This window comes from Zosterops lateralis (assembly GCF_965231275.1).
Source record: "Zosterops lateralis genome assembly, chromosome: 14".
Classification (NCBI taxonomy): Eukaryota; Metazoa; Chordata; class Aves; order Passeriformes; family Zosteropidae; genus Zosterops; species Zosterops lateralis.
In genome coordinates, this window is record NC_139774.1 from 4,524,056 (window position 1) to 4,550,167 (window position 26,112).

Below are 26,112 nucleotides of genomic sequence, written 5' to 3' on the forward strand. Positions count from 1 at the left end.
TGTGTTTCTCACCATGTCCAGGTTACTGGATTGCAGAATGAGAAAGGTGCTTCACCTTTCTGCAGAAAGTTGATGCTTGGGTTTAAAATCTCAATGAGTAAACTATCTACAGTTTCCACACTTCTTCAAGTACCTGCAGGTTCAATTCATGATGCACATCAGAATGAGTCAACTTTGACCTGACACCCATCTTGCTGAGCCAATGCTTTCCATACCCAGCAAGGGACAATTCAGTTTCCAACCCAAAACTCCTGAGCCCACGCTCAGCAGAGGGCATCCTTACACTTCACTAGCTGCAGGAGCTGGGGACTTTCAGAGCCTAATTCCTGGAAATTTTTCTTTTTCCAATAAACATTTCACACTGATGATTAAAATGGAGGTGGGGAAGGGGGGGGAACAGCAGCTACTAAGAACCCTGAGGGCAAAAGGGTCTTTGATCACTCTAAGGGCAAATTAGTTAATTTATCATGAACCGATTTTAATTATGTGCAGTATTAATATACCCAAGGTGAAAGAATTAGAGATGCTCTATCAGATTATCAAAAGAGTAGGCCTTCTCTGCCAACACAGAAATATATTAATTGAGCTCTAAAATTGCATGCAAAACTGCTTCCACAGGCAGGCTATGCCACAGCACAGTATATCTTATTACCAGGAAGTTTATCTAATATTTAACCCAAATTTTCACACTTTTGTAGCTTGAGCTAATTACTGTTATCTATATTGGCATGTATCATTCAAAATAATTCCTCAGAAGTTCCTGGTGCTAACAAGAAAGAAAATGGTTCTATTCCTGCTCCAGCCCTTTGAAGACACCCTGTAAACTATCTGGACATTCATTATAACACTGCCTTTTGTATATAACTGTGAGCACAATAGAGTATTTTTGTAACCCAAACTGCCCTTCAGGACAAGCTGGATTGTAAATCCCAAATTGTGGTAAAGTAGAAAGAACCTGGAGATGAGTTGTGCCTTCAAATACCCAAAACCCTCCTCAAGGGTTTTACAGTAACCTGGAGGAGGAGAATGCTGAAGCACCAGCCCCACTTCCCTGGCCCACTCAGGATCCCTGTGCTGCCCGGAGCTCTGGCAGGCAGGAAAAGCCTCATTCCTGAGAGCCCCAGCTGCAGGAACCTACTGCAGGTGCAGCTCCAGCTTGGGGGTGCCTCAGAACCTACAGACAACTGATGGTCTAACTCCAAACCACTCCTTGCTCAGAGACAGGCTGACCCAAAGGGCTGCAAAGTGAGAACAACCCTGAAACAAAAATGTTTGCCCAGCTCCAGTGTACATGGACACCTACAGGGATGCTGGTGCCTTTTCAAACCATGGAATCTGCAGGCTCTGAGCTTCTTGCTTTCTCTTCTCCCCAGTTGTGAGAGTGAGTTACTGCAGCACCACATCCCACGAGGGACGGGGAAGGATAAGCTGGCTAATGTGTGTAAAGGCGATTAGAGGCTGACATGAAGCTGTAACACAATCACATCCAAGCCCACTCATTAGCTCCTGTCAAACTCTGAGTGCCTACTTTTGACACAGATTTTATACCCGAGCCCACGTGGCTTTCTCTGGCCCCCATCCATTAGAGATTTCAACTCCTGATTGCACTTAATGTTCCACAACTGACTATTGTACAGGCTCCGGGAAGGTATTTTCTGTGCCAAGAGTGTTCTGGGTATTTATATTGAGAACTTCATAAAATCTTTTGTCTGTGCTGAATTAGAGACCCCTGCTGAGGCAATGCTTGTTGAGGCAAGCTAAATTACATGATTTGCTTTTGTGCTGTGAAATACTTGTATTATCTTAAATGTCACGAGCCTGATGCTGTATCAAGTCACAGGATTTGTAATTTTCTAAAAGCAATTTTTTCTAAATGTTTATTGCAGGAAGACACTTCTTTTTTCTTTCTATTTTCCTTCTGTCTAATTTCAGAGATGAGTTTTCTAAGACAACTCAAATAAACAGCCTTTCAATCAGTCAAGTGTACTGTCCTGACAGTGAACTTCACTAGAAATGCAGTTTTCTTGTGAATTGAAGAGATTTCCTACTGGAGCAGATAGTTAGCTTTCTCTAATTCATTATCTTTAATCTATTGTGCCAAACAGAATTACCACCAACTTTACTTCCTGGTGGGGTTAAAGATACAGAGTAACAAACTGAAGGGCAAAATTTGCCTTCTGAGAGATGCACACCTCTCTTTGGAAAGCCAAGTGGAAAAGAAATTAAAATGTATTTTAAAAAGAATGTGCTACTTTGCATAACAAATAAGAAAATTCTCATTTCTATTTGGCTTAGTATTCTATACTGCTATGGGTTGCTTCCTTTCCTTCTCCTACCAATTTTAGTCCAGATAATTACATTGTGAGGAGAAATGTGATCTGGGATGTGACAGAAGCAGTGATTGCATTTAAGCTTTTTAAAAATATTTTTAAACCTGCCTGCACCTGTCCTCTCCATCCTGATCAAAATTTAGCAGAATTTTGCTTATTTCCTCTTTTTCTTTCTCTGAGATGACATAATTTAACTATCTTGCCAATAAAAACTCTAAAAACGAGTAAATTTGAACAGATGCAAAAGGTGGGAGAGGAGAGAAAGAAGGAAAAGCCAAGAAAGAGCAACCCCAGTGGGCAATATGGGCTTGTGCCAAGGCTGCCTCTGCAGAGGACAGGATTCTTAAATCTCTCTCCCAAATTATCCCAAGACACTCAGGAGAAAGATTCCTCAAATGTGATGGATATTAACTGCATCCAACATTTAATGAAACTATACTTTAGGAAAGAATTTTGCTGTGTATCCCACTGTATCACACAGCTGGAGTCACTGCAAAGTCTAAGGTGAAATTTAGTTAAACATACGTAATTTAAGGAGACTGCTTTGAGATACTAAAAACATTTTTCTATTTAGGAACAAGCAAATTATTATAAAGTAGTTATTTCAAAACGATGGGTATTAACAGCCACGGTAATGATTTCCTTATGCAATACACCAAAAGAAATAGGAAAGTAAAAAGTAGCATATCCTCTCCCATTCCTCAAAATATCATCAGTAATGCCTTCATTTCCTAAAATAAAGCCATGGTGAATTAAATGGGCTATACGTGTCTATTAGGGGGATTTTATATTGTAATCACAATTACAGGTCTTAAAATAAAGCTATTTCTAATCCCTCCAAAAGATGCTTAATAATGATTAGATTACTGAGGGACTGATTAAGGGAAGATATTAGCTTTAGAAGAAGCCACAGTGTGCAAATTATGTAATCCAAACATGGTCTGGAAAACAGAAGCACTTTCCAATTTAGAGAGATCCTAAAAGCGAGTCAATGACAGAATCCCCTTACTTTTCAGTTAGGCTTTGTCATCACTAAGAAATGAAAAACAAAACAAAACAAAACAACAATAAGAAAGAAAAAAAACCCAAAAAAACCAAACCAAAAAAAACAACAAATACCCCAAAAACCCCTCCCCAACAAAGAACCCCCCAAAAGATAAATAAGAGTTTTTTTTTAGTAAAGTAGCCTATGCACCATAGTAACCCTAAACAAGTTCAAAATGAGTCATAGAACCACAGGCTGGTTTGGGTTGGAAGGGACCATAAAGCTCATCCAGTCCCAGCCCCCTGTCACAGGCAGGGACACCTTCCACCAGCCCAGGTTGCTCCAAGCCCTTCCAGCCTGGCCTTAGGCACTTCCAGGATAAATATCTAGTTAAGCCCGTATCTTGATTTGAAATGTGATGGTAAGGACAAAAGCAGGTGAATTTCCCAGTGTTACCTCAGATCACTCACCCTGAACAGCCCTAAGAGGAGAAAGCAGCTTTGGAGACTCTCTCCTCTCGCTGCTCTGGAATCACATTTTATTTGCGCCAGTAATCCACACTGACATCTCATTTAAAATGAAGATTTGTAAGTCGAAAAGAGAGGGGGACTCATCTGCCTCTTGTAGGAATAAGCCAACTAAAGGACATTAATCTAAAATGGAAAGAAAATATTAAGTATAATGTTTCATTTTTCTCTTTTTGAACTATGGTATGGAGTTTGCATTGTGGCAGATAATAAGACAAAGCAGGACAAATGGGAAACCCTCTGGAGTCAGTGGCAATGCTCTCCTTGACATCCATAAAATGAAGACTTGGCCCAAGGCCTTTGAATCTGATTGTGAGATACAATTGCAATAAGAATGGCTGAACAGGGAAAAAGCTCCAAAAGATGTTAAATCTGCTGCCACAGAAGACAGGAAATGATAGCTCCCTTTCAGTGACATGATGAAGGAATTGTATTTTAACAACATGCAGAGATGGACACAAAGGAAGGAGGCTCAACTGTCCAGAGAAGACTTCATTTAGGCAAAAAAAGAAGTATTTTTAGCTACCTTACTGCCTTCCAGAAGAACAGCTTGTGTGTTCTGTACTACCCCAGAACTACTTGCTTATGTTAACAGAGCAATGTTGGTAATGGAGCAGCAAATGAGTTCAACACTTTGCTGCAAATAAACTCAGCTGAGTTTCAAATGAAACGAGTGACTGGGAGGAGAGGCAATTTCTTTAACTTCCAATAAAGTTGCATTTTATGTGAAACTTGGGGTTCTGGTAACTAGCTGGATCTTAATACTGATTCCCATAGTACAATTCTCAGCTTTGTCTAATGAGAAAACTTAATTTTATCTGTTCCTTTATACACAGAGTCACAATTACATAGAGGTGCAGCTTGAAGCGCAGAACACACATCCCTTCCAGCCTCTCCAGTCCTGCAAACTCCTCTATAAACACAGAGCTCAGAGCACAGAGTCCTGGCCAGGTGTGTAGTGAAGCAGACATATGCAGAGCAGCACATCTTAGGCAAAGGCAGGACTGTATTCTGACATATTTATCATTAACCAATTAACATATTAATTTTAGAGCTTTGTTGTAGTTCCTGTGAACTGGTGGTCAGGACAATGCCCCTGTCCTCGCAGTGCACATGGGACAGGACCCCAGGACATCTCAGAGAAATCTGAACCCCAAAATATAACTGAGCAAACTGCAGCAGCACAAACCACCAAGGCAGGAGAGAGACTGGGAGTGCTGCAGTGGCACAGCCTGTGGGGGGCTGTGTGTAGGAAACACAAAAGCTCAAAGTGCCTCTGGTTTTTAGGAATGCCTGGAAAGCTTGTGCAGAAACAGCAGCTGAACAGGTGTTGAACAGCACCTGAGCTCTCTTATACAAACATTCTGTGGGAATTAATAAGGATGAGGCTATTAAGGGCAGGAATGATCATTGAATTAAGTGCTGAGCAAAGGGTCAGAAGACAAGAGATTAATTTCTGCCTTTGTCAAAAACACCCCATGTGAAAACATGAGGGTCAAAGGGACTTCTCAGGTTGTTTGGATCTTGGATCAAGCTTGGATTTTCAAACTGTTTACACTCACAGGAAACCATGACCAGTAACCTCTCTAGTCTCTGGAAAAAAATTACTTAAAATGCAAACACTGAGAAGATCTGAAGAGTTCTTCCCTAAACCTTTCCAGCCTTCAGCTAGTCCAAGTAATTTTCTTTCAGGTTTACTGTGGTAAACCAAAATCCGTGCAACTTGCATGATAATGAAATATACAATTCTGCATTAATTATTAATAGACAATATTATGTATCTGTTGTATGGCAATTCTCTCTGTATTCTTTGCCTCTGAGGAGCTCCTGTTTGCCTTCCTTGAATAAGTTTTATATTTCTACTATTTTTCATTAGGATGAGCAGCTGAATAGTGTCAGTGGCCATTTTTCCCCTGCTTGTGTGTCTGTTTTACAAGTGCAAAATAATGTCCTGGATAGATAAATAAACTTCTTATTCTACTTTTTCTAATAACATTTCCAATGTTTTTTTCTTTCTTTGAGGAAATTCTAATAATACATCCGTTTTCAAATTTCCCTTTATAATCTTCAAAGCACGTAAAACCTGCAAACCTAAGCATTTTACTTTTTTGTTTCTTACACTGAATATTAACACAAGTTTAGTGGGTTTTGTTGTATACTTAAATGCCAATTAAATCTCTGGCAGTTAGATTCTGCTCTTTACAATTCAGTAACAGCTATAAAGCAAGTTTTAGATCTCTGAAACTGAATCAGCTTTAGAACTTCTAAAACACATTTGTAAACACTGAGTTTGTGAAGCCAAAAACTAACAGACAAATTAAAACTAGTTGATGATATTCAGGTGTAGTTAATGTCATGTAATCAAACCCAAATACACCTGTTTCTCAGTTTGGGACTTAGAGTTTCTAAACCTTGAAATCTTACATAAAATTAAAGCACTCAGCCTAATGATAATTTTACCCTTGATAAAGCCCAATGTTGCTTTGTAGTTTTAGGAAATACATTTATAAAATATTTATTAATCAGCAAACAGCGGATGTTTTCTCTAGATTAATTACTGATTTAGATTAAAGAAAAGGGAAGGAGTCTCAAGGAAAAAAGCTGTGTCTGATGCTTGGTTTATAGCAGAAGCACATGAAAAATAATCTATGTGACTTACTAAAGACACTATACTGAAAGGAATAAGAAAGTTCCTTAATTGAAGGAGCAAATCAACCAATCTTATTTAGAAAACAAACATCTCAGAACTGCTTTCAGGCCACCACGCAGGGCTCTACAAAACCAGAAAAACATCTCTGAAGGGAAACACAACTGACACCCTGTATTTAATAGAGACGTGGCTGATGAAGGGCAGGGAAAACAGAGCAGGGATGTCAGCCCCTGAGCCTACACCCATTGAGCACAGCCCAGCCAGCCCTGCAGAGCCCGCCACGGGAACTGGGCACTGCGACAGCAGAGGACAGGGGCTGTGGGACGGCAAGGGACAGGCGGGCAGGGGCTGTGGGAGAGCAAGGGACACCCTGAGAGGGGCTGTAAGGCAGCAAGGGACAGGCCGGCAGGGGCTGTAGGAAAGCAGGGGACCGTCTGACAGGGTGCGCACAGGAGAGCACGGCCCCAAGGGACATCCCGACAGGGGCGGTGGGACAGCAATAGACATCCCGACAGGGGCTGTGGGACACCAAAGGACAGCCGGACGGGCTGTGCAGAGCAGAGCACAGGGCAGGGACAGGACGAGGCCCGCACTGTGGCTCTCTGGCCGCTCCGAGGGCACACGGGGAGCTCCCCCGGCACCGCGGTGCCCGCAGGAGGCAGCTCTGCTCTGCTCCGCTCCGCTCTGGGGCCGGCACAGCCTCCCGCCGGGCTCCCTGCGTGTCCCGCACGGCACAGCTCCCTGTCCTGTGCTGGAGAGAACCGCCAGCACAGCCGCTGTGCGGGGCAGGGCCCCCGGGCCCGGCTCACCTCCCTCGTTGTCCTTGCTGTCGGCGCAGGCGGTTTCCATGGCCACGCTGCAGCCCGGGCCCCTCCAGCCGCTCTGGCAGACGCACTGCCAGCTGTTCTGGCCCAGCGTGCACCTCCCGTTGCCGTTGCACAGGTCCGGGCAGCCATCTGGGGGGACAAAGGGACAAGGTGAGCCCCGGGCACCCCCACCCCGCGGCGCTCAGCCCGCCTTACTGTGCAGACAAAAAGGCTCGGTAGGGAAGGGGACACGCTGGAGAAATGGGGATCCAGCTCACACCGAAGGGAGGAGGAGCCCTACCTGCTGTAACACGTTTTAAGAACCCTCTAAAAGTCCAGACCCTGAGCTGATAGAAATGACATTCTGCTGACAGAAGATCTGTCTCTTATTTTTCCCACTATAGGTATGTACAAATGAGGGAGAACATCTTCAACGACCTCGTCAATGCTCAGAGGACTTTTTTACTGAGTGTTGCATCGTTCTCCAGAACGTGTCTAAACACAAAGTTTAAATAAATACTTTTGACAATATTTTCCTTCATTGATGGCAATTTCAGAATACCTACCTATTTAACATTATGTTTACATATATTTTGGTGTCACATCCTACACTCTCTGAAAAACATATTAGAAGAGGCCAAAAGATCCCCCCAAAGATGTATGTTTTGAATTGACTATGAATATGACATGACTTCTTGTATAGCAAGAGCCAAATTAGGAACAAAAATATTAATTAGCTAAGCTGCTTACATGTTCTAACAAATGTCCATAGGTGATAGAATACCTCAACTCCTTTTTCCTGGAATTAAATGAGTCTCAGGAGACACCATTGTATCTTACTGAATATTCATTATGAAAAAAGGTAAGAAAACCAAACTGCAGCCTTGGTACATACAACCAAATCCATCAACTCCCAATCCACACAAGAATGAGTATTTGTCTGTGAGGTGACAGAACATTTGAGACCTGCAGCCAAGCTCACAGCACCTCTTCATGAGTCTGAGCAGGAGGAGAAGGTTGTGTTGCCTGACAATAGTTTTCTGCTTTTATAAACCTGTTCAGAAAGCCACAGCTCTGAGTTTGCCTCTTCCTGCTCCTCCCAGCTGCCTTGGCTGTAGCCAGGTGAAGTCAGAGAGCAGTTTTTCTGACCCCAGACTCATTATCACAATGCTGCAGGAGTTTGCCATACAACAAAGTGATATCCCTGGAACTCACACAGCTGGTGTCACAACAGGTCAAAGACTATTCAGTTCATGTTACACAGAAAGCTGTCAGCAGATAGAAACAAGTCCTATAAGTTTTATTTCAGTATTGTTATGTACTAAAAAAGCCCCTTTCACTTAAATTTAGGGTTATTTTTCACTACATATCTTAGCTTAAAAAAATCTGTTACTTTTGTAGCACAGGTAATAGATTTATGAGACATGTAGTTTATCTCTTTCATTTGTCAGGTTGTTTGAATGACCAAAATGATAATGTCTGAGGGGAGGCACCATGCTGTAGGACGAATTATTTGTTTTAAATGAAAAACAAATAGTAATTGTGACTATACCCACGCGGTTGGTTTGATACCGAGGCACCGATGAGAATTAAATCACTGAAGCAGTTTGCCTTGCAGCGTATAAGCAAGATGAAAACATGAACAGTAGGGAGCTAGCAAAATCCCTGAAAAGTTTTAAGTGCAGCTGGGGATTAATGGACATGACTTTGCGTTTAGAGAAGAGAGGAAAGGCAGCATCACTGCCACAGACATGGTGTTGCTAGGAAACACGATGCTACCTCCACAGAGCTCATTTAACTGCAGCCTTCCAAAGACAGACCTGGTGTTTGAATAGCATAAATATCAGAAGGAAGGGAATGAACAGCAGTACACTACAATAGGATCCAAGAGCTTGGACAGTAACGTCTTCCTTAAAAGATCTATTAAGTTAATGATGAATTAGCTTTGAAACAGCCTTAAGTAATGAACAATTAATTAGGTATTTTGCATGGTTATATCTCTGTATATGTCTATGTGCATATATGGATTTCTGGTTTTGCCTTTCTTCAAGCAAGTATCTATACAGCATTCCAGTCTCTTAGACCAACCAGAAAACAGAGCTCCATTATGATGTAGTAATAGCAGTTTTCTTCTAAAAAAGGCTTATATTTAGGAATTGCACTGAATATCTCAATTTAAATCTTCCTACCAGTGCATGTGAGCAGCTATTATTACTGATGAGCATCATCTGCCCACACAGGATTTCCACATCTCTCATGGGCTTGGTGGCCATCAAGGAGAGTGGACAAGGTGACAAAGTGCCTGCTGGAGGAGCCCTCAGAGCCTCAGCCAAGGCTCAGTGGCACATCTGGACAGATGGCCTTTGCTGGCCAGACTCACTGCAGGAAGCACACCCAGGGCTCAGTGCTTTGGCAGAGCCTGCCCTCATTCTGCAGCCACACTCAGCAGTGTGCTGCCTCCTGGCTAGCTGGGGAATTCTCCCAGAGCCAGGCAGCCACAGGCACAGAGGGAAGGGCTATCAGCATCTCATCTCAAGAAGCAATCCAGCGTGGGATGGAGCTCTCAGTCACCACACAGAAAAGGGCCCTTCGTGCTAAGCAGACAGGTTGCTATTCCTGGTGTGTAGAGAAATTCTCCTCATCTTTTCCATTACAGTATGCTTAATGGAAAATGTCAAGAAGCAAGGTTAAAAAAGAAGAAAGTGCTTGCTTAAAGTGCTAGATTGACAACCTATTTATTCACAGAACAGGCAGAGTACAGGCAACAGCAGTTTGAGTGTCTCACACTTTTCTAGCTGCTGCTAAAGGTGAAACACTAATGCAGCGTCTCTCCTCTATCTCCAGCTTGCCTGTGGAACTGGAAGTTGGGAGCTTTACAGGTACATATGAATTCACAATTAAAACAGCAAGAAAGATATCAGAGCATTTTCCAGTGTTGCATCAGGAATCTGTAATGAGCATATGAGAGATATCAGAGTCAGAATCACTATGAAAGCAAAAACCGTAATATGGACTGTGCTTGGTCCAAAAATGGAGGGTGCTGGATATATTTACAAGAGAATACTCCCAGGTTTCATCTACAGTGAAATTATTCTGAGATTAAGGGCATTAGTTCATTTTTGAACTTGCAAATTAATTTCCAGTATCGAGGCAGTACATCGAGAATTCTAATCCAATTTTGGATAAATTCTGCACAGAGTTCCTTTTTACTCTGTCATTCCCAAACTTTAGGTATACAAGTACACGTGTCCACCTTCCCACACATATATAGATTTTCCATTGCAGAAACTACTTTAAACTCCAAAACAAACATTTTAAGTAAATTAAAACATAAAGTCTGCCCAAAGAATTTGTGATTTCAGTCAGAATCATCAGAATTCCCATTTATGGTGGGGCAAATCTTTCTGCAATAAAGGGAAGAGAAAAGGCAGCCAAGGAAAGAGAAGTTAGAGAAACTTTGCTCTTTTAAGTTTCCCATCTCTGATGGAAGAGGCAGTCTCTTAGTATACTTAAAAGAAAAAAGAGAATAAGAGAAATGAAGGGGGGGGGGAAAAAATCTAAGTGGTATCTCAGAACCACTTAGAAAAAAGCATTATGCTTTTAGCCTCTGCTCAGTTTGTACATGGAAAAATAGAAGTAAATCAAGAGTTCTGTCTTTTGAGTCCTTCTGATGCTATGCCATCAGCCATTTATTCTCCAAACAGCATCTTCCAGCAGAGTGGGTTCCCAGCAGCTCTCCCCATTTAGTGCACATGGGCACAGCTACAGTCTGGAATATGATATCTCGTGTTTATCTTTCCACATGACCTCATTTCACACATCCTGATCCAAAGCCTGCTGGCAGTCACTGGAGCCTTTCCAGTGACTTCAGCTGAGGCTGGACCAGGTGGTCCTGTGGGTGAAGAAGCCCTGCAGTAAAGAGTATGTTCTACAGCACAGTGTTTCCTCACTCACAGGATGCACACGAGTTTCAAGGGGAATATTTAAATTACATTTCAATCCTCCTCTTCTCATTACAGCTGTTAATTACAGAACTGCAGCAAATAAAAGTAGTCTGGGATATGATGGCACCTAAAGAATTTAGAGAAATGACATAAAAGCGGTAATGACAATAGCCTGTTTAATTTGGATTTTAGAGGATAATCACTGTTTTCATATCTTCTATTCATTCCTTTGGTGAGCTGCTTGGTATGCCTACAGCTATCTAGCAAATAATAAATGAGGTACATAGAATGAGGTACCTAGCAACACTGAAAATAAAATTATGCTTTTTATTTGCTATTGTTATTTTTTAATCCTTCAATTCCAAAGCCTGCAGGGCTTAGTTAAAGCCAAAGAAAGGGCATACAAATAAAAATGACACAGTGTTATGGTAGGCACATGCACAAGTCATTTTCTACAGAGTAATACTTCAACTGAAATAAACCCCAAACAAGGAACAAAACACATGTCAATGAAATAGAGTGTTGGTTGAGTGAGAGGTGAGGCCCCTGCGAGTGAGTTTCGACAGTTCCAGAACAGGCTGGAGCCATGCAGAGGCTCCAGCCCAGGGCTCTGAAGCAGGGCAGTGACACTGATTGACAAATTGCTGGGAATGAACACAGGCTCTCAGTGCAGCACAAAGCCCAGTGTCACTGCTCACGTAGCACAGCAGAGCTGCTGCTTTCCACAGAGGGCTCAGGGAGAGCAGGAGCTTCTCTGTGGCACTCAAGTGTTTGTCATCAGCATGCTCTGACTGGCTGCCCTGCTGCTTCTTTTTATCCTTTATTATTTTTTTTTTTTTTTAGAGAAAACATTTTGTTAAAAACTACTCAACACCCTAAACATTTCTTTAAGCTACACATCAAACAAAGAAGAATAAATATCTACTTGCAAATGTGCTGTGCAGATGAATATGTGCCTGAGTTAGAACTACAGACTGGCCCATCTACAATTGTATTTATTGAACAGGCTGAAAAAAATAAGGACCATAAGGTATGTTTAGAGCACTGAAATCTTCCACTCCAATAGTTCCTGGGCAGACAAACAGTAGGAGAAGGGAATACTGGTGACCTCACCACTGATAAGTGACAGCTGTGTTAATTACCCAATCCAGCCTCACCCCAATGAGTCACAGCTGTGTCCAATAAGGATGAGTGAGATAAAAGAGAGGTGAGCTGGTAAGGGGAGAATTATCATGGAAGAGGAGCCTTAAGGAGCATGAAGGAGAGAACCATGAAGAAGAAGGATCCTGGGGAGAGAAAATCACTGCTGTGAGATGAGTCTGGGGCTGCAGTCATAGTCTAGCTGGGTAAAGCCAGCAGTCAGAGGCTTCAAGAGAAACCCAAAGTAGGAGCTTGCTGCAGCCAGAGTCAGGGGATAGTTGGGGTTAAGGTGATTAAGCTGTGAAGAGGAATAAACCAGGACCCTTTTTATGCTGTGTTTAATAAGTCTGTGCCTCGGCTCATTTTTATTCTCTAATAAGAGGGGTACTGCAACAACAAACAAATAGGAATTTTAAGTAAGATTTCTTAAATTGCTTGGGATATGTATGTAGAAACACATGTCATGATTTAGTTGAGATGTAAGGGTGTAGGCTAGACTTGATGATCTTGAAGGTCTCTTCCAACCTAGTGATTCTGTGATAACAGAATTTCCTCCTAAGTTCTGTCTACTATCTAGCTCTGCAATTCCAATCTTTTGCACATAAGGGCAGGAACTCAGGGAACATCCAATTCTCCAAACAAAGCAGAGAAATAGAAGAAAAAAATGTGTGCTGTTTAGAAGAGAAGTAAAATCACACAAAAAGGAAATGCTGCTATAAAAAATAGAATCTCAAGTAAAATAACTTGCATCTTTTTGAAGAAAAGAATAAAAAAAGGAGATACAGAGATGCACAGACACTAACATAAAGAGAGAGAAACTCATGTTGCAATATATGTCACAAAAATTTGAGATTGAAGAGAACCCCAGGGTGCAAGAGCTTCATGCCTTGTTAACAAGGGATTGGGCTCCTTATAGACAGAATTTGGGCTTGTTATAGACAGTTTCCAGAAGGAAGGGAGGCTGCCCTATGGGAAGGTCAGTCATTGGACTGAGAGGCCTCTGCAATGCTGAACGTCAGGTGCTGTGTGACAGCCAGGCAGGGTTCTCCCTGTACCCCCAAATTGTTAATGTGAACACAAAGACACCTCTCCTCCTGCACAGAACCCAATTCTGTGCTCATGATCAGGTGATGTTCCAGTTGAGCAGCAGCATGAGCAAAGAAGTTATGTGAACTATTAGTTAAGAAACTGCTGCAGCCCCAAAACTGCAGCAGAGCCACACGGTTCCTTCCAGAGGCCAAGCAGGTTATTTGCTGAAATTCTGAGCAGGAGCTAAAATTTGACCCTACTAGCACATTTGAGTTACACAGTGTATTCTTTTCAAACAAGACTCACATCCAACTCCTATTCATATACCCAATAAAAAGATACATAAAAGATCCAGTAAAATTTGTATTTAAGATAGCTGGGTCTTTCAAATTAATCTTACTGTAACAAAATCCATTTAGAATATAATTCCAGGTGAAATTGCATTCATAAAACTACTACCACAACCATAATCTTTTATTGTATTAATGTTTCTGATATCACATACAAGCACTGGCATCATCCTTTGTAATATGTAATATCCTTTCTGAGAAAGAAGCTTTCTCAAGCTGAATTTATCTCTAAAATAACATCTATTTAAATAGTTTTGTGGCAATGTAATGATAAAGTGACCGTTAAGACAGGATGTGTAAATTCAGTCAATTGAAGGGCAACAAGCAAAACACTGAATTCATGTTTGAAAGAATATCTAACCTAATTACAATGTAATCTAGACTTAATGCAATTTAGGAATTTTGTAGGAAGACATTCTCAGTTCAATAATTAGCTTCAAATACCTTTTCCACTTCACAAATCCTCCCCATATTGCATAGAGGAGGAATGAATTCCTTTCCTCCTTAGATGAGAACCTTCACATAAGATAAAAAATAAAAATCACGTTACACGCTTTTTCTCCAAATGCTAATTGCATTTCTTTGACCATAACTCCTTTAACATACAAAAAATTGAAGAGTTTAAGTCAATCAAAATGCCCAGTAAGCCAAGTTAGCATTTAGAATGACCAAACAGAACTGCTCCCCTTCTGCCAGTGCTACTTAATAGTAGTTTTCATCAGTATTTCAAATTCAGTTTGAATTCAGTAATGTGAGGGAATGGGATTTGAGCACACACAGAGGAATACACAAGTAGGGAGCTGCAGTGAGAACAAGCAGATGTTATAAACTGCTTAAGCAGCTCAATACACTGCAGAGGATGCACAGCAAGGGCACTGAGAGGTAACAGCCTGTAGGGGGGTTGTAGGGAGTCTGCCCTAAAATCTGTGGGCCCGAGTCTGGTGTCTGACCTCAAAACCACCCTGCTTCAAAGGAGAGAGGTTGGACCAGTTGACCTGCTGACATCCCTTCTAAACTGAATTATCTATGGAACCTTCGGTTTTAGAGCTTTATATTTCATAATTTTAGGGCAGGGAATCCCAGTTTTCCCAGGCATTATTAAAACAGAATTGCTTGCTATTCATTAGATATTAATGCCTGCATAGAATTTATAATTTAGCAATTAACTTTCAGGTATGCAAATGCTGATCCTGTGTAAGTGTGCAGGTTATCTCTAACAGAAGAATAAATATGAGCCTTAACAGAAGTAGGCAGTGTCCTCTATTACTGTGTGGCAGATTAGTACCTTCTGTCCCTCAAATTTGGAATCCCTTCAGGATGAAAAGCACTATTTAGATGAGCATTATATTTTGCAGCTGATCTTCTTAAAGTATTAATCACATCAATTCCATTAAATAGCTGCACACTGCATGGGTTTGGACTTCAGACATCCAGTTGTCCAAAAGAAAAACCCAAAGAAAGTGCCAGAGAAAAGACCAGAAGTTTTATGAAGTATTGTTGAATAGTTTGGAATGAAAAATAGTAGCAATGCACTGAATGCTTCTCATATGCCTTCTGGCTTGCAGCAATCCTAAATCTTCATGACATTAAAATATGATTGCAAGTGACCAAAAATAATGGGTATTCGAATATTGAAATAAATATATCTCACATGTTTGTTAAGGCTAGAATTTATGGAGCTTGAATATACACAAATATAAAGTATTAAATAATGCTCATGACCTAGGAGCAGTATTCTACCACATGGGCAGTGTATGCAAAAGAAATTAAAATAGATAAGCAATGTATTCTGAGTTATGTGAATATTTGTGTATGCTGAGTTGTTTGGCAGATATAGGATAAAGGATGAATATTTCAGTAAGTAAAATATACTTTATAAACATCCCTTTAATTCTAAAGTGCAAGGCTCTGTTCTGCATCCCTTGTCAATATCCATAAGCCTCATGAATATCATACAATTTTCCAATTTTTTTATCTACCAACTGCACAAATAACTAATAAAAGCTACAGAGATAAAAATGTAGTGTTCACAAATGAACTGGTTTAAATCCTGCATGCATAAAACAGTTCTCTTTTTGTTCCTTTTTTTATCTGTCTATGTGGTGAAGGAAGAAACCTCATAATCCTTCAGATAGAGCCAGTTGCTTTGATATTTATACACTAAATAAATCTGTGAAAGTGATTTTGATCTACAAGAGAGATCATCTTCTCCATCTCACCCCTAAGAAAGCCAAGAGTATTTAATCTGCACTTGGAAGAAATTTGGAAGAGAAACGAGCTCTTTAAGCTCTGCTTGCTTTACATTAAACATATTTACTACCCGGCAACTGACGGCTCTGCTCCTCCCCTCGTCTCACTAGAAGTGTCCTTAATTCTCTGGAACGAATACTTAAGTCTTTCTGCTGCTGGGCAGAGCATTTATTTTCCATTTCTCTGTAGAAGCCATCAGAAGCACCAATGAGACTTTTAACTTGATTGCCTTGCATCTCTATTTGACAGATTTCAAGCCATCCCAGGGCAGGCAAGTTGTCACTTCTTACAGTTTTCCAGAGTCTTTTCCAGAAGCACAAGGTAAGGGAATGGGAGATGCAGCCAAGAAATCTAGAGACCACTCTAGATTGTGTGACCAGGACAATCAGTATATTGAATTAATAAACTTCATTCACTGATTCATGTCAAGCAAAAAAGTACAGAGCTATGTATTGTCAGGATATTTGCTTTAGTTAAAAAAAAAAAAAGAAAAAAGCAACAGAACAAGGAAAAGCAGAAACAAAGATTGGTTAAAAGGAACTTCCAGGAAGAATATTAATAGTAATAATGATGATGAAGAAAATCTATGGTCTATGCAAGGGACATCTAAAAGACAACTTGCTAGAGCTTTGCATAATTAACTCTTTCTTTGCAATGCTGAAGATACAATGTGAGTATCTCATAGTATCTCTAAACATAAACAAACAAATTTTTCTTTTCTATCCAGGTTATTACTTTTCGTAGAAATGTTCCAGGGGAATGATATCAGAATATGAGACCAGCATTATTGATCCTCAGCATTCAAATAAAATCATAATTTAGGTTACCCCACTCTGCCTGTTTCCCATAATTTCAGGGGGTATGGTATCATTGTCCATTACTTATAGCTCAACTGCCACCAGCTTTCAAGGAGCATATTAGAAGCATATTAATTAGGCTTTCCTTTAGCTAATGACCATTTGTTCAGAGCTGTGAACCTGAGCATTGTGCAGCCCTTTTCCATTGCTCAGCACCAAGACAATCCTGCCTGGGCTGGAGCTGATTTCCAGCAGGTCCCACTGGTGTGCCACGAGCAGCTGGCCAGGGAACACTTTGCAGCACCAGAATGTTCCTGGGGTTGGATGCAGTTTGGCTCTGTGAGATCTCACGGATCACAATCAAGCAAAGTGAACTTGGGGACAGCTCTGGTTCTCATGGTAAACACGTCTGTGGGAATATGCTTAATCAGGCACAGTGCAGATCCAATTTACTCTAATAACTGCTGTAAGCACTCAGGAAGTTTCTGCAAAAATCCCTTTTAACGGTGTCACTCACTGGAAAAGCTCTCCTGCAGTTCAGTGACACAGCCTTGCTCCTCAAGCTACAAATCTGTCAACATAAGATTTTTTTTGTGTGGGTTCTCCAGCATGCTCACCTGCTTCTCACTCTGAAGGAAACCACTTACTAATTGTAATTATTTCCTAGGCTGGGCTGAAATTACCTAATCCAAGTAAGGGATCAGTAGCAGTAGCCCGGTGGAAGTTCATCTTTAATAAAACTATAATCTTTAGTCACAGGACAAAAATTCAGAAGCAATACTAATGAGACCTGACATTTTCCTTTTCACTTCACTGTCATTTGTTCACTTTTGAGTGACATGCCTCCTCACATTTCATTACATTTTTATCTCAAGCATTAAAATACAGAAAATAAATAATTAAGATCTGGGGGCATATTCTGCAAATAACTTTATTAAATCTCCCATTTAGTATCAATAGGAATGTTCACTTCAGAAATCAGAAACATTATATACAACTTGCTAAGAATTTTTGCAACTGCAGTGTTTAATCTCATAAATTCTGACAAAAATCCTTAACAAGTAGGGGAAACTGTAACTATAAAAGTTGAGGAAATAGATGCAGTCTTCAATGGAAGGCACACATGTTAAATGTCCCCAGTTCTGCTCAGTAAATATTTCCCTTTACAAAGCATCTTATACTTTAAAATTTCCATGCAGTAGATGCTTTTAAATTAGTTTATGAGGATCTTAGGAATTTCATGGTAACTAGAAACACAAATACTGGTCAAAGTATTTGACACACATTCTTCGTGTTTGAAAGATTGAAAGGAATGGGGATATAATTAGATTGTAATAAGCATCGTCTTAATTGTATTTTAAAAGCCTTTTATGTGGAATGGAAATATTTGCAATTTTAGGAGACATTTCAGTATACCCAAAAAGTCTGCTGCGTGAATTTAATTGCTAACTAACCCTTTTCATTAAGTAGATGAACGACTGTTTGTAATTAAGGATAGGTCTGAGTGATTTTAATTCACTTTTTCCCTCAGCATACAAGCAATCAAAATTGTTTTGGAATGTACAAGAAGATTCCAATGAGAAATCAGCCTATGTCCATTCAGCCTTCACAAATAGGGTGACCTTGACTTTGATACCCTGTTCTCTAAATATGGCAGGCTTTCTCTTTTCTAAATCAATATTTCTGACTTATTTTGGAGGAAAAAAAAAGTTTCAAGCATTCACAGGACACTAGGAAGATATATATGGATTGGTTTCATGATAAAGAATCAATTAATAATGATCCAAGGGAGACAGTAACAAAAAAAGCAGTTTTACCCCATTCCCAAGCCAATGAAAAGATGAATTGTATCTAAAATTGTGTCACACTACTCCCCCCACCCTGATTCAGCTCTTAGCAATGAATGTTCACCTTCATTTCAGAATCCTAACAAATTCCTATGCAGTCATTTTCTGTCTTAAATCTAAAACATCTTTTCAATTGTTTTTGAAAGAAGAAAAGGAACATTGCTACTGCTTTTCCTGTACTGTTATAAAACTACTCTTGAAAAAAAAAAAAAAAAAAGGTAAGGATTAATCAGAAACTGCAAACATTTTAACAAATTCATTCACTTATCAACAACAAATAATGATTCATGGTTTCCTGCTTACAGTAATACCTTTATGGTCCAAATGCAAGGGATTCTACAATTTAAAAATAAAATACAGAAGGGGAAGAGAAACACCCTTTTTATAGAACTGCTTAATTCTGAGCACACTGTCTTCCACTGTAGGACTGAATGCTATAATGCTAATTCTTAGTTTGGGAGATGAGTGTTCTGTAACCCAGCATACACACATCTCGCCTTGCTTTGTGAAATGGAAAGTAGTTAGATCAGTTTATATTTAAACTGCTAAAAAGTGGATGGCTAAAAACGTGCTACATTAGGGACTGAGTTCTGCTCTCTGGAATTCCCAGTGGTTAAAACAAAAAGTCAGTTCTCTCATCTGTACTAATGTGTCTTTGTTTTTAGGAGAATCAGCATCTTCTGGGACATTTAGGGGTTTGTGTTTGTACATGCTGAATTTACAAAAATAGCTTCAGTGCTATTCTTGAGGAGGTCCTTCCACAAGAAACTCAGCAATGCCTTTTCATTCCTAACAATTGGAAAATCACAGTATTTGAAGAAGCACTCCTTTCAGAATCAATAAACCACCATGATCCAGGCAAAAAAATTGCTATTCCTAAACAGTTTTTGGTTTGTTTTTTTTTGGTTAATTTGTGCTTTTGGATAATTGTCCTCTTAATATTGCTTCTAAACTAAAATCACAAACTAGCAACCTAGTAATATTTTCCACTACAAACTGATTTAGTTCTTAATTAAAAAGAATGGTTTTAATCACAATGACACCATTACATTTACCTCTTGCATACCAAAGTTATTATCCCTACTAATTCCCTTCAGAACAGGGACTGCACCTTGATGCACTGTGGTTCTTCAGCTCAGTTGTTCAACGCCATGAAAAACTATTTGAAGGAAAATGAGAACATATATGGTCTAGATGAATTATGAATATTACGTATTTTTCAAATAATAACTTGAATAACTTTAGTATGTCAACATCTACCTAAAAAATACTAATCTAAAATTTTATAACTGAACAGAGAAAAAAATTAATCTTTATATGGGTTCATGTAAAAATATACTGAGATGTTAGAAGTGTTTATACTTTTCAAATATATGAACAATTAACTATTAGCTCATGTAGTTTAATCTACCCTAATCAAGCCATAACATTTAAAAAGAAATATCTAAACCTTTTATTGCAGCTATTTTGATGGTATCTTGTTTTACAGCATTTTAAAAGCAGGCTACAGTCTATTGATGCTGAGTTTGATCAACCTGCTTTGCACTGGACTGTTAAAAACTGCAAATAGAAACTAAAAATACCGTGGAAGTAGGAAAAAAGGAATAAACTTAGATGTTTTTTTGTCAAAATTATGTCTCCCTAGTTCCAGAATGTAGGACACCCATGGCCTTTGAGGAGGCACTGTGGAACAGAGGAAGTGCCTGTGAGCTGGGCAGGACTCGGAGGCTGCTTTGCAAACCACGTTTGAGAGAACCCAGAGACTGTTTGACACTTGAACATCTGGGGCTTGTTGCCCAGCTCCCAAAAACCAGAGAGCCACCACAAGAAAATCCATCCCAGATGTCAGACAGCACCCCTGGCCCACACAACTGGCTGAGCACAGTAAGGCAGGAGTAAAATATCTTTTAAGTGCAGTAGAGCAAGAGGGAGAAAATCTTTATGTGCATAAGCAGACAGCCATGTCTCCCCTGCCTAAATTTTCATTAAGGATAATGTTTTGATCCATGTCACAGCAAAGCCTTTGTGAAAGCAAACTTGCTACTTTTCCATGAAAACTGCTTAACTGATTAAGAGAGGTACTTTTTTGGAGTGAAATATTTAAGTGTGCAGTGCTCAGGGTCAGCTCTCAGAGCTGAAAATCCTCAGGGAATAGCTGGGCCATGAATCCTTTCTGCTCTAATCCCGTTAGTGAATGGAGAGAGGATGATGACAAACACAGCAACCTCAATAGATCATGTCCTGCTTTTCCTTTGGCTTTCAGCAGCATGGCTCTGGAGTGCTGATTAATGAGACACCAACACTGCTTTGTCTCCATCTATCCCAGCATGGATGTGTTCTGAAGACAACTGACAGCCTGAGATGGACAGTAATATGTCAATCAACACTACATCACTGCAAACACGACAGGAGAATGTGCTGGAAATTGTAGAAATCTACTCAGTTGGTCACAATTTCATGGAAGCTATAAATCAGGTAATAGCAACCTCAGGATTATTCCAATTATTTTCACTTTCAACATGAAGAGATGAGCATGGACTAAAACATCAGACCCAAGTGCCTTTAGGAATACTCACGTTTGTATTTAGCTCTTACATTCCAGTAACCAAAATTATATTTGTAATTTCTTTGGGCAAATGAGATACATTGTATTATATGATGATTTCTGTTGGACAGCAAACTTTGCTTCTTTTTATATGTATAGAAAAGCTATATGTAAAATTAAATAAGCTGAGGCTACACACAGGAATAATCTCCAGAAGCATCATTATCCTACTGAGCATTTCATAAGCAGGTCAGAACAGGGATGGAAAGAAAGAAGGAACAAGAGAAAAGAGCTGGATAACATAAATTTTGTAAAAACTTTCTTCAATAAAAATGGCCCATGATACCTCGTAACTTGTGCCCTGAACAAGTCCCCATATTCATTCCTTAAGATCTGTTAAAAAACTGTCTAAGTAAGGGCTTTTAGTGAAAGAAGGATGTATCAATATTCAGCATCAGCGTGTATTCATCCTCAGTGAGTAGTTACTGCACAAGAGAGAACTGACAGCTTCAAGAGAAGGCTTTCAATAGTTTCATTTTCCCCCGAAGCCCTAAATAGATCACACAGCAAAATCCTGAGCTGACACCTCAGAGGTGCTACAGAGACCATTTTTTCCCTTTTTATTTCTGACATTAATATTTTTAATACAACATTAAACTAAGAAAATATTGAGTAGAGAATTTCAAAAGCATTAAATATCTCAGGAAGACAAGTCTCTAACTTCTAATGCATCCTACTGTTAATTTGATACTAAATTGGCAAGAAGCTGGTAAAAAAACTCCAGACCTTTGCAAAGCTTTGCATCTGAAATATTATTCCACAGAGTTTGCAGCAGTCAGGCAAAACACATTTGACTTCATTTGCATCTTCAAGCATGGAAGATTATGTGAAACTGATCCTGAAGATGCAAGAATGATACCTTGAGAATGTATAAGCAAAAATGCAAGTCATCAAGAAAAAGATATCTTTAACAGGAATATGAACAGCAGGTCTCAAAAGGATGGACAGGTATTGTTCTCTTTTGTATTTCTTTCCTAGTAAGTATAAATATTATATATATATGTATATACGTGTCTATTTCTCAAGATCCAGCTCTACCTTTCTATCTATACAATCCATGCCACTGACCTCTCACAAGCATTCTTGTGCCTTTGTTGTTTTGTTTCCAGCAACACTGTGTAATTCACTCACTTGCTGGAGCTCTGCTTGACACCACGGGGTACAAAATAATACAGAAAATATTATCTGCAGGAGAAGAGAAGATTGTCTGACTCTGGGAATGCTGCTATGTACAGCATAATCGGCTCTGCCCTTTCAAAAGTTAGATCAGCTCCCTGATTGATTGCCCTCCCTCCCTTTTTGTGGTCTTTTAAGAGTTCAAGAATTGGCCAGAAAATCAATATAACTCATGTAAAAGCCCCTCCAAAAGGAGAGAAAAGAGATGTGGTTTTAGTTTGGGAAACTATTCACCAGTATCTTCTGGGTGCACCTTTGAAGAACCAGACAAAATGCAGGAAGTTTAGCTGAAAACATACTCATTAAATTTTTTGGGCTAGAAAGGAAAAGAAATAAGGTCATGTTCCGCAAATATCCTGTAAAAAGGGAAAGAAAAAAGCTACTCAACTGTTCTGACACTGAACTGTGACATGTTTCAATCATTTACAGGAAGCCCTCAGCAAAGAATGCAAACAGGAAAGTTCTTCCTCATGAATAAGCTTGCCTTTAAGCCAAAAAAGATCCCCAGCTGCCCCCTGTAAATTCTGCAAACAAAAAGGAATTCTGTTTCTAAACTCCTTGAAAGACAAACCACACTCACTATACATAAATCTCCACACAGAATACTTCCTTCCAAGTAGTCATAATCAGCTACCTTGCTCAGCTATGATAAAATTCAGTGGATGCATATTATAGTTCTGGATTCCTTAGTGCTACAGAAATTATTTAGGAAGCTTACTCATCCCTGATCCACAAAAGTAGCTGGTGTATTTCAGTTTTTGGTATAAGAATTTGCAAAATTACAAACCAGGAGCAGAAATCCCAAGCAAAAGCGATCTACATAGTCTGGAATCTGGAGACTCTACAGCCAAGAGATTTTATTCAGAAGTTTTGGAGGTGAAATAAAAGATGACGAAGATGAGGCAACCAACAAAGCACCTCAATAGCAAACATAGCTGGGATAGATAAGAAGCATCAGATTTCCAGGAAGAAATTTATTTACCAGATATTTATTTACCAGGAACTCACACCTTTACTGAAGCACAGAGATGTTGGTCTAGACGAGCATTTATTTATCTAAGTTATGAGTACATTTCCTTGGCTTTGGTTATAAAATGTAACATGACATAGCATATATTTTGAAAATGCCACCCTGTAAGGAAGATTTCTACCTTTTGAGTCTCTCTGTGTTTGAATGATGGAAGTGAAAATGTGAATGATGTGCAGTGAGTGACAGAAATAATAGAGAATCTCTCAGGTTGCCCCATGAGATAACTGCTGCTCCTCTGTTTTGCTGAAGAGGTACAGGGAGAACAATTCAAATCCCAATGAATGCTTGGCATCATGTACTCAAAAGGCTGCATCACGAGAAATCTGCTTCCAGTGTAAAAACAGTGGGATAAATATGTGATACGGGTGATGAACTGGAATCTGCACATTCAGGAACAGCCAACATCTCGAACATTTTTGGTCATGTCATCATATATATATTACCAACATATTTCTATATCAGCAGTAATGAGAAGTGGTCATGACCTAAATATTCTATGCATTTTTCAAATAAAATGAAAAAAAATGTGTTCCTCCCTCCTCAGAGCATGCAATCTGAATTCCTGTCATCGTGGTTAGAGGGTTTTTTATGCCTTGATAGATTATAAACTGTTACAGATTAATTTTAAGTTAGAAATCCATTGGAGAAGTCTAATATATCTAGCTCCTTCTAAATTGCTCTTTGTCAGATACGATGGCTTTCCACTGCCTCCTCCCACACACTTTCCATCTCTCTTGAAAATTGCCTCATCTTTGAATCATTACCATTGTAATTACAACAAGAGAAATCAGTAGTAGAAGAAAAAAAAATCTTGACACGAAGAGCATTATCATGGGACAAAAATATCTTGCTGTATCCAAAGATAACACAATGCCCCATTATTAATGTTTCTACTTATTATTGAGTCCATAAGGTAAAGAACCAAATCTTTACACTTTACCTGTGGTATTCCATCCAGCTGATAGAAAATATAAACATGTTTAAAAGCTGGAAAGGTCCTCCCAAAACACTCAGGGGAAAAAGATTTTAGTAAACAATTTTTATTGGAACCAGAGGTGGAATGTGGTCTACAGAGTGTTCATCTTTAAAGGGAGAGTATTTAAACTATTTACCTACTGGGTGTGGGTTAGTTTGGTTGTTTCTGAGTGTCTCAACATCCACATTGACAACCCATTGTTCTGCAAATACAGAACACATAGGTAAGTCTCCCTGGTTGGATAAATTCTCAATTCTACTTCCAACAGTGGCATTGGATTCTCAACGGGAATTTCAGTCCAACTCCTAAGGTAGGCCATTAAAAATAAAGTCCTTAGAAGGAATGTTTCCTCTTAAGCTCATTTAAAAGGAGGCTGGAAGAGAGCTCATAGAGTTCAATGGTTTCTGGTGAGCCTGCTGCCCAGGGTAGGATGAATTACCTCTGTTATTCCTCACAAGTGTTTTCTACATGGTCATTAAAAACTCCATTGATGAGGAATTCACAACTTGCTTGGACAACCTCCTTCAGGTTTTCCTTTACTGCTAACATGTTTTTTTCCTAAGACAGATATCTTCTATTGTAATTTAAACTTCTTAATTGTACTGGACATGGAGTTCTTTCTTTTTCCTGTACATTTTTATGCATCTGAAAATATTAGGTTATTTTCTACCACATAGGTGACTGAATCCTAGCTTTTTTCAAACCTTTCTGCTTTAGTCAAGGCCTTGAAAACATAGAAGATAAGATACAGAGCTAATGCAGATTCCTAAACCCTTTCTTTACTGAGGAACTTGTTCTACAATTTTGAGAGGTTTAGTACAAAGGCCAAGGGCTCAGTGGGGGAAAGTTGCTGATCCCCAACTCTGGAGTTAGATTTCAGAAAGCAGCACCAAGGCCAGAGCAGTGTGAGGTTTATGGCTGGACTTGATGATCTTGAGGGTCTTTTCTAAGCCGAATGAACCTAAGCAGAGCCTGAAGAGATGGACTCATCACCTGCTCGTGTTTTGCCAGGCAGGCAGGTGGAGGATCAGCTTCAATGTCTGTACCAGGGGTATAGCTCATTTGCATTAAAAAAAAATTTAAAAAGAACATAAAATATAAGAACTGTCTGGATCAAAATCTGCAGCCGAGTATTCATATTACCAAATAGCCCTGAGTACAATTTTCCCCACTTTCTGTCTGAAAATGAGTGCTTAACCTACATCTAATGGAGAACATGAGCAGACAAGAGCAAGGCTTGGGAATATGACAGTCAGCCACAAAGAAAACCTCCTCTAAGGTGAACTCTACCTTCTGCTCAGAGCTCACCTTAAAAGATCCATTTGCAGACATTTAAATTTTACTTGTAAATATCTAGGATTAAACCCTGCTTTCACTGGTCTCCCAGTGAGATTTTTACCAATAACTTAAGAGTCCATGCTCCAGGGATATGAATTACAGATGGAATTACACTTTTAAAATGGTATTTCTGACTGTTTCATAAGATCTCCATATATATCACACTGTCCTTGGAATACTATCTTGACAGTTTATATGCAGAACATCCTCTGCAAGCCTTTAAAAACAACAGTTTTAAACATCCAGATATTATTTTCAGTGAAAGTAACAGATCTGTTTTATAACAGCATGCTTTAACAACATTCAGATGATTCAAGGAAAAGCTAAATCCT

At 39.5% G+C, this 26,112-nt stretch overlaps 1 protein-coding gene across 6 annotated transcripts in view; it reads right to left on the reverse strand.

Annotated features, from left to right (window-relative positions):
* TENM2 (teneurin transmembrane protein 2) overlaps nt 1-26,112 on the reverse strand; it is a gene marked incomplete at its 5' end in the record, with an annotated part of 486,538 nt that overhangs the window by 46,876 nt on the left and 413,550 nt on the right. For all 6 annotated transcript variants that reach the window (XM_083871601.1, XM_083871600.1, XM_083871599.1 and 3 more), the window contains one exon: nt 7,302-7,448. In XM_083871601.1, the coding sequence (XP_083727727.1) occupies nt 7,302-7,448 (147 nt within the window). The remainder of the gene's footprint in view (nt 1-7,301; nt 7,449-26,112) is intronic.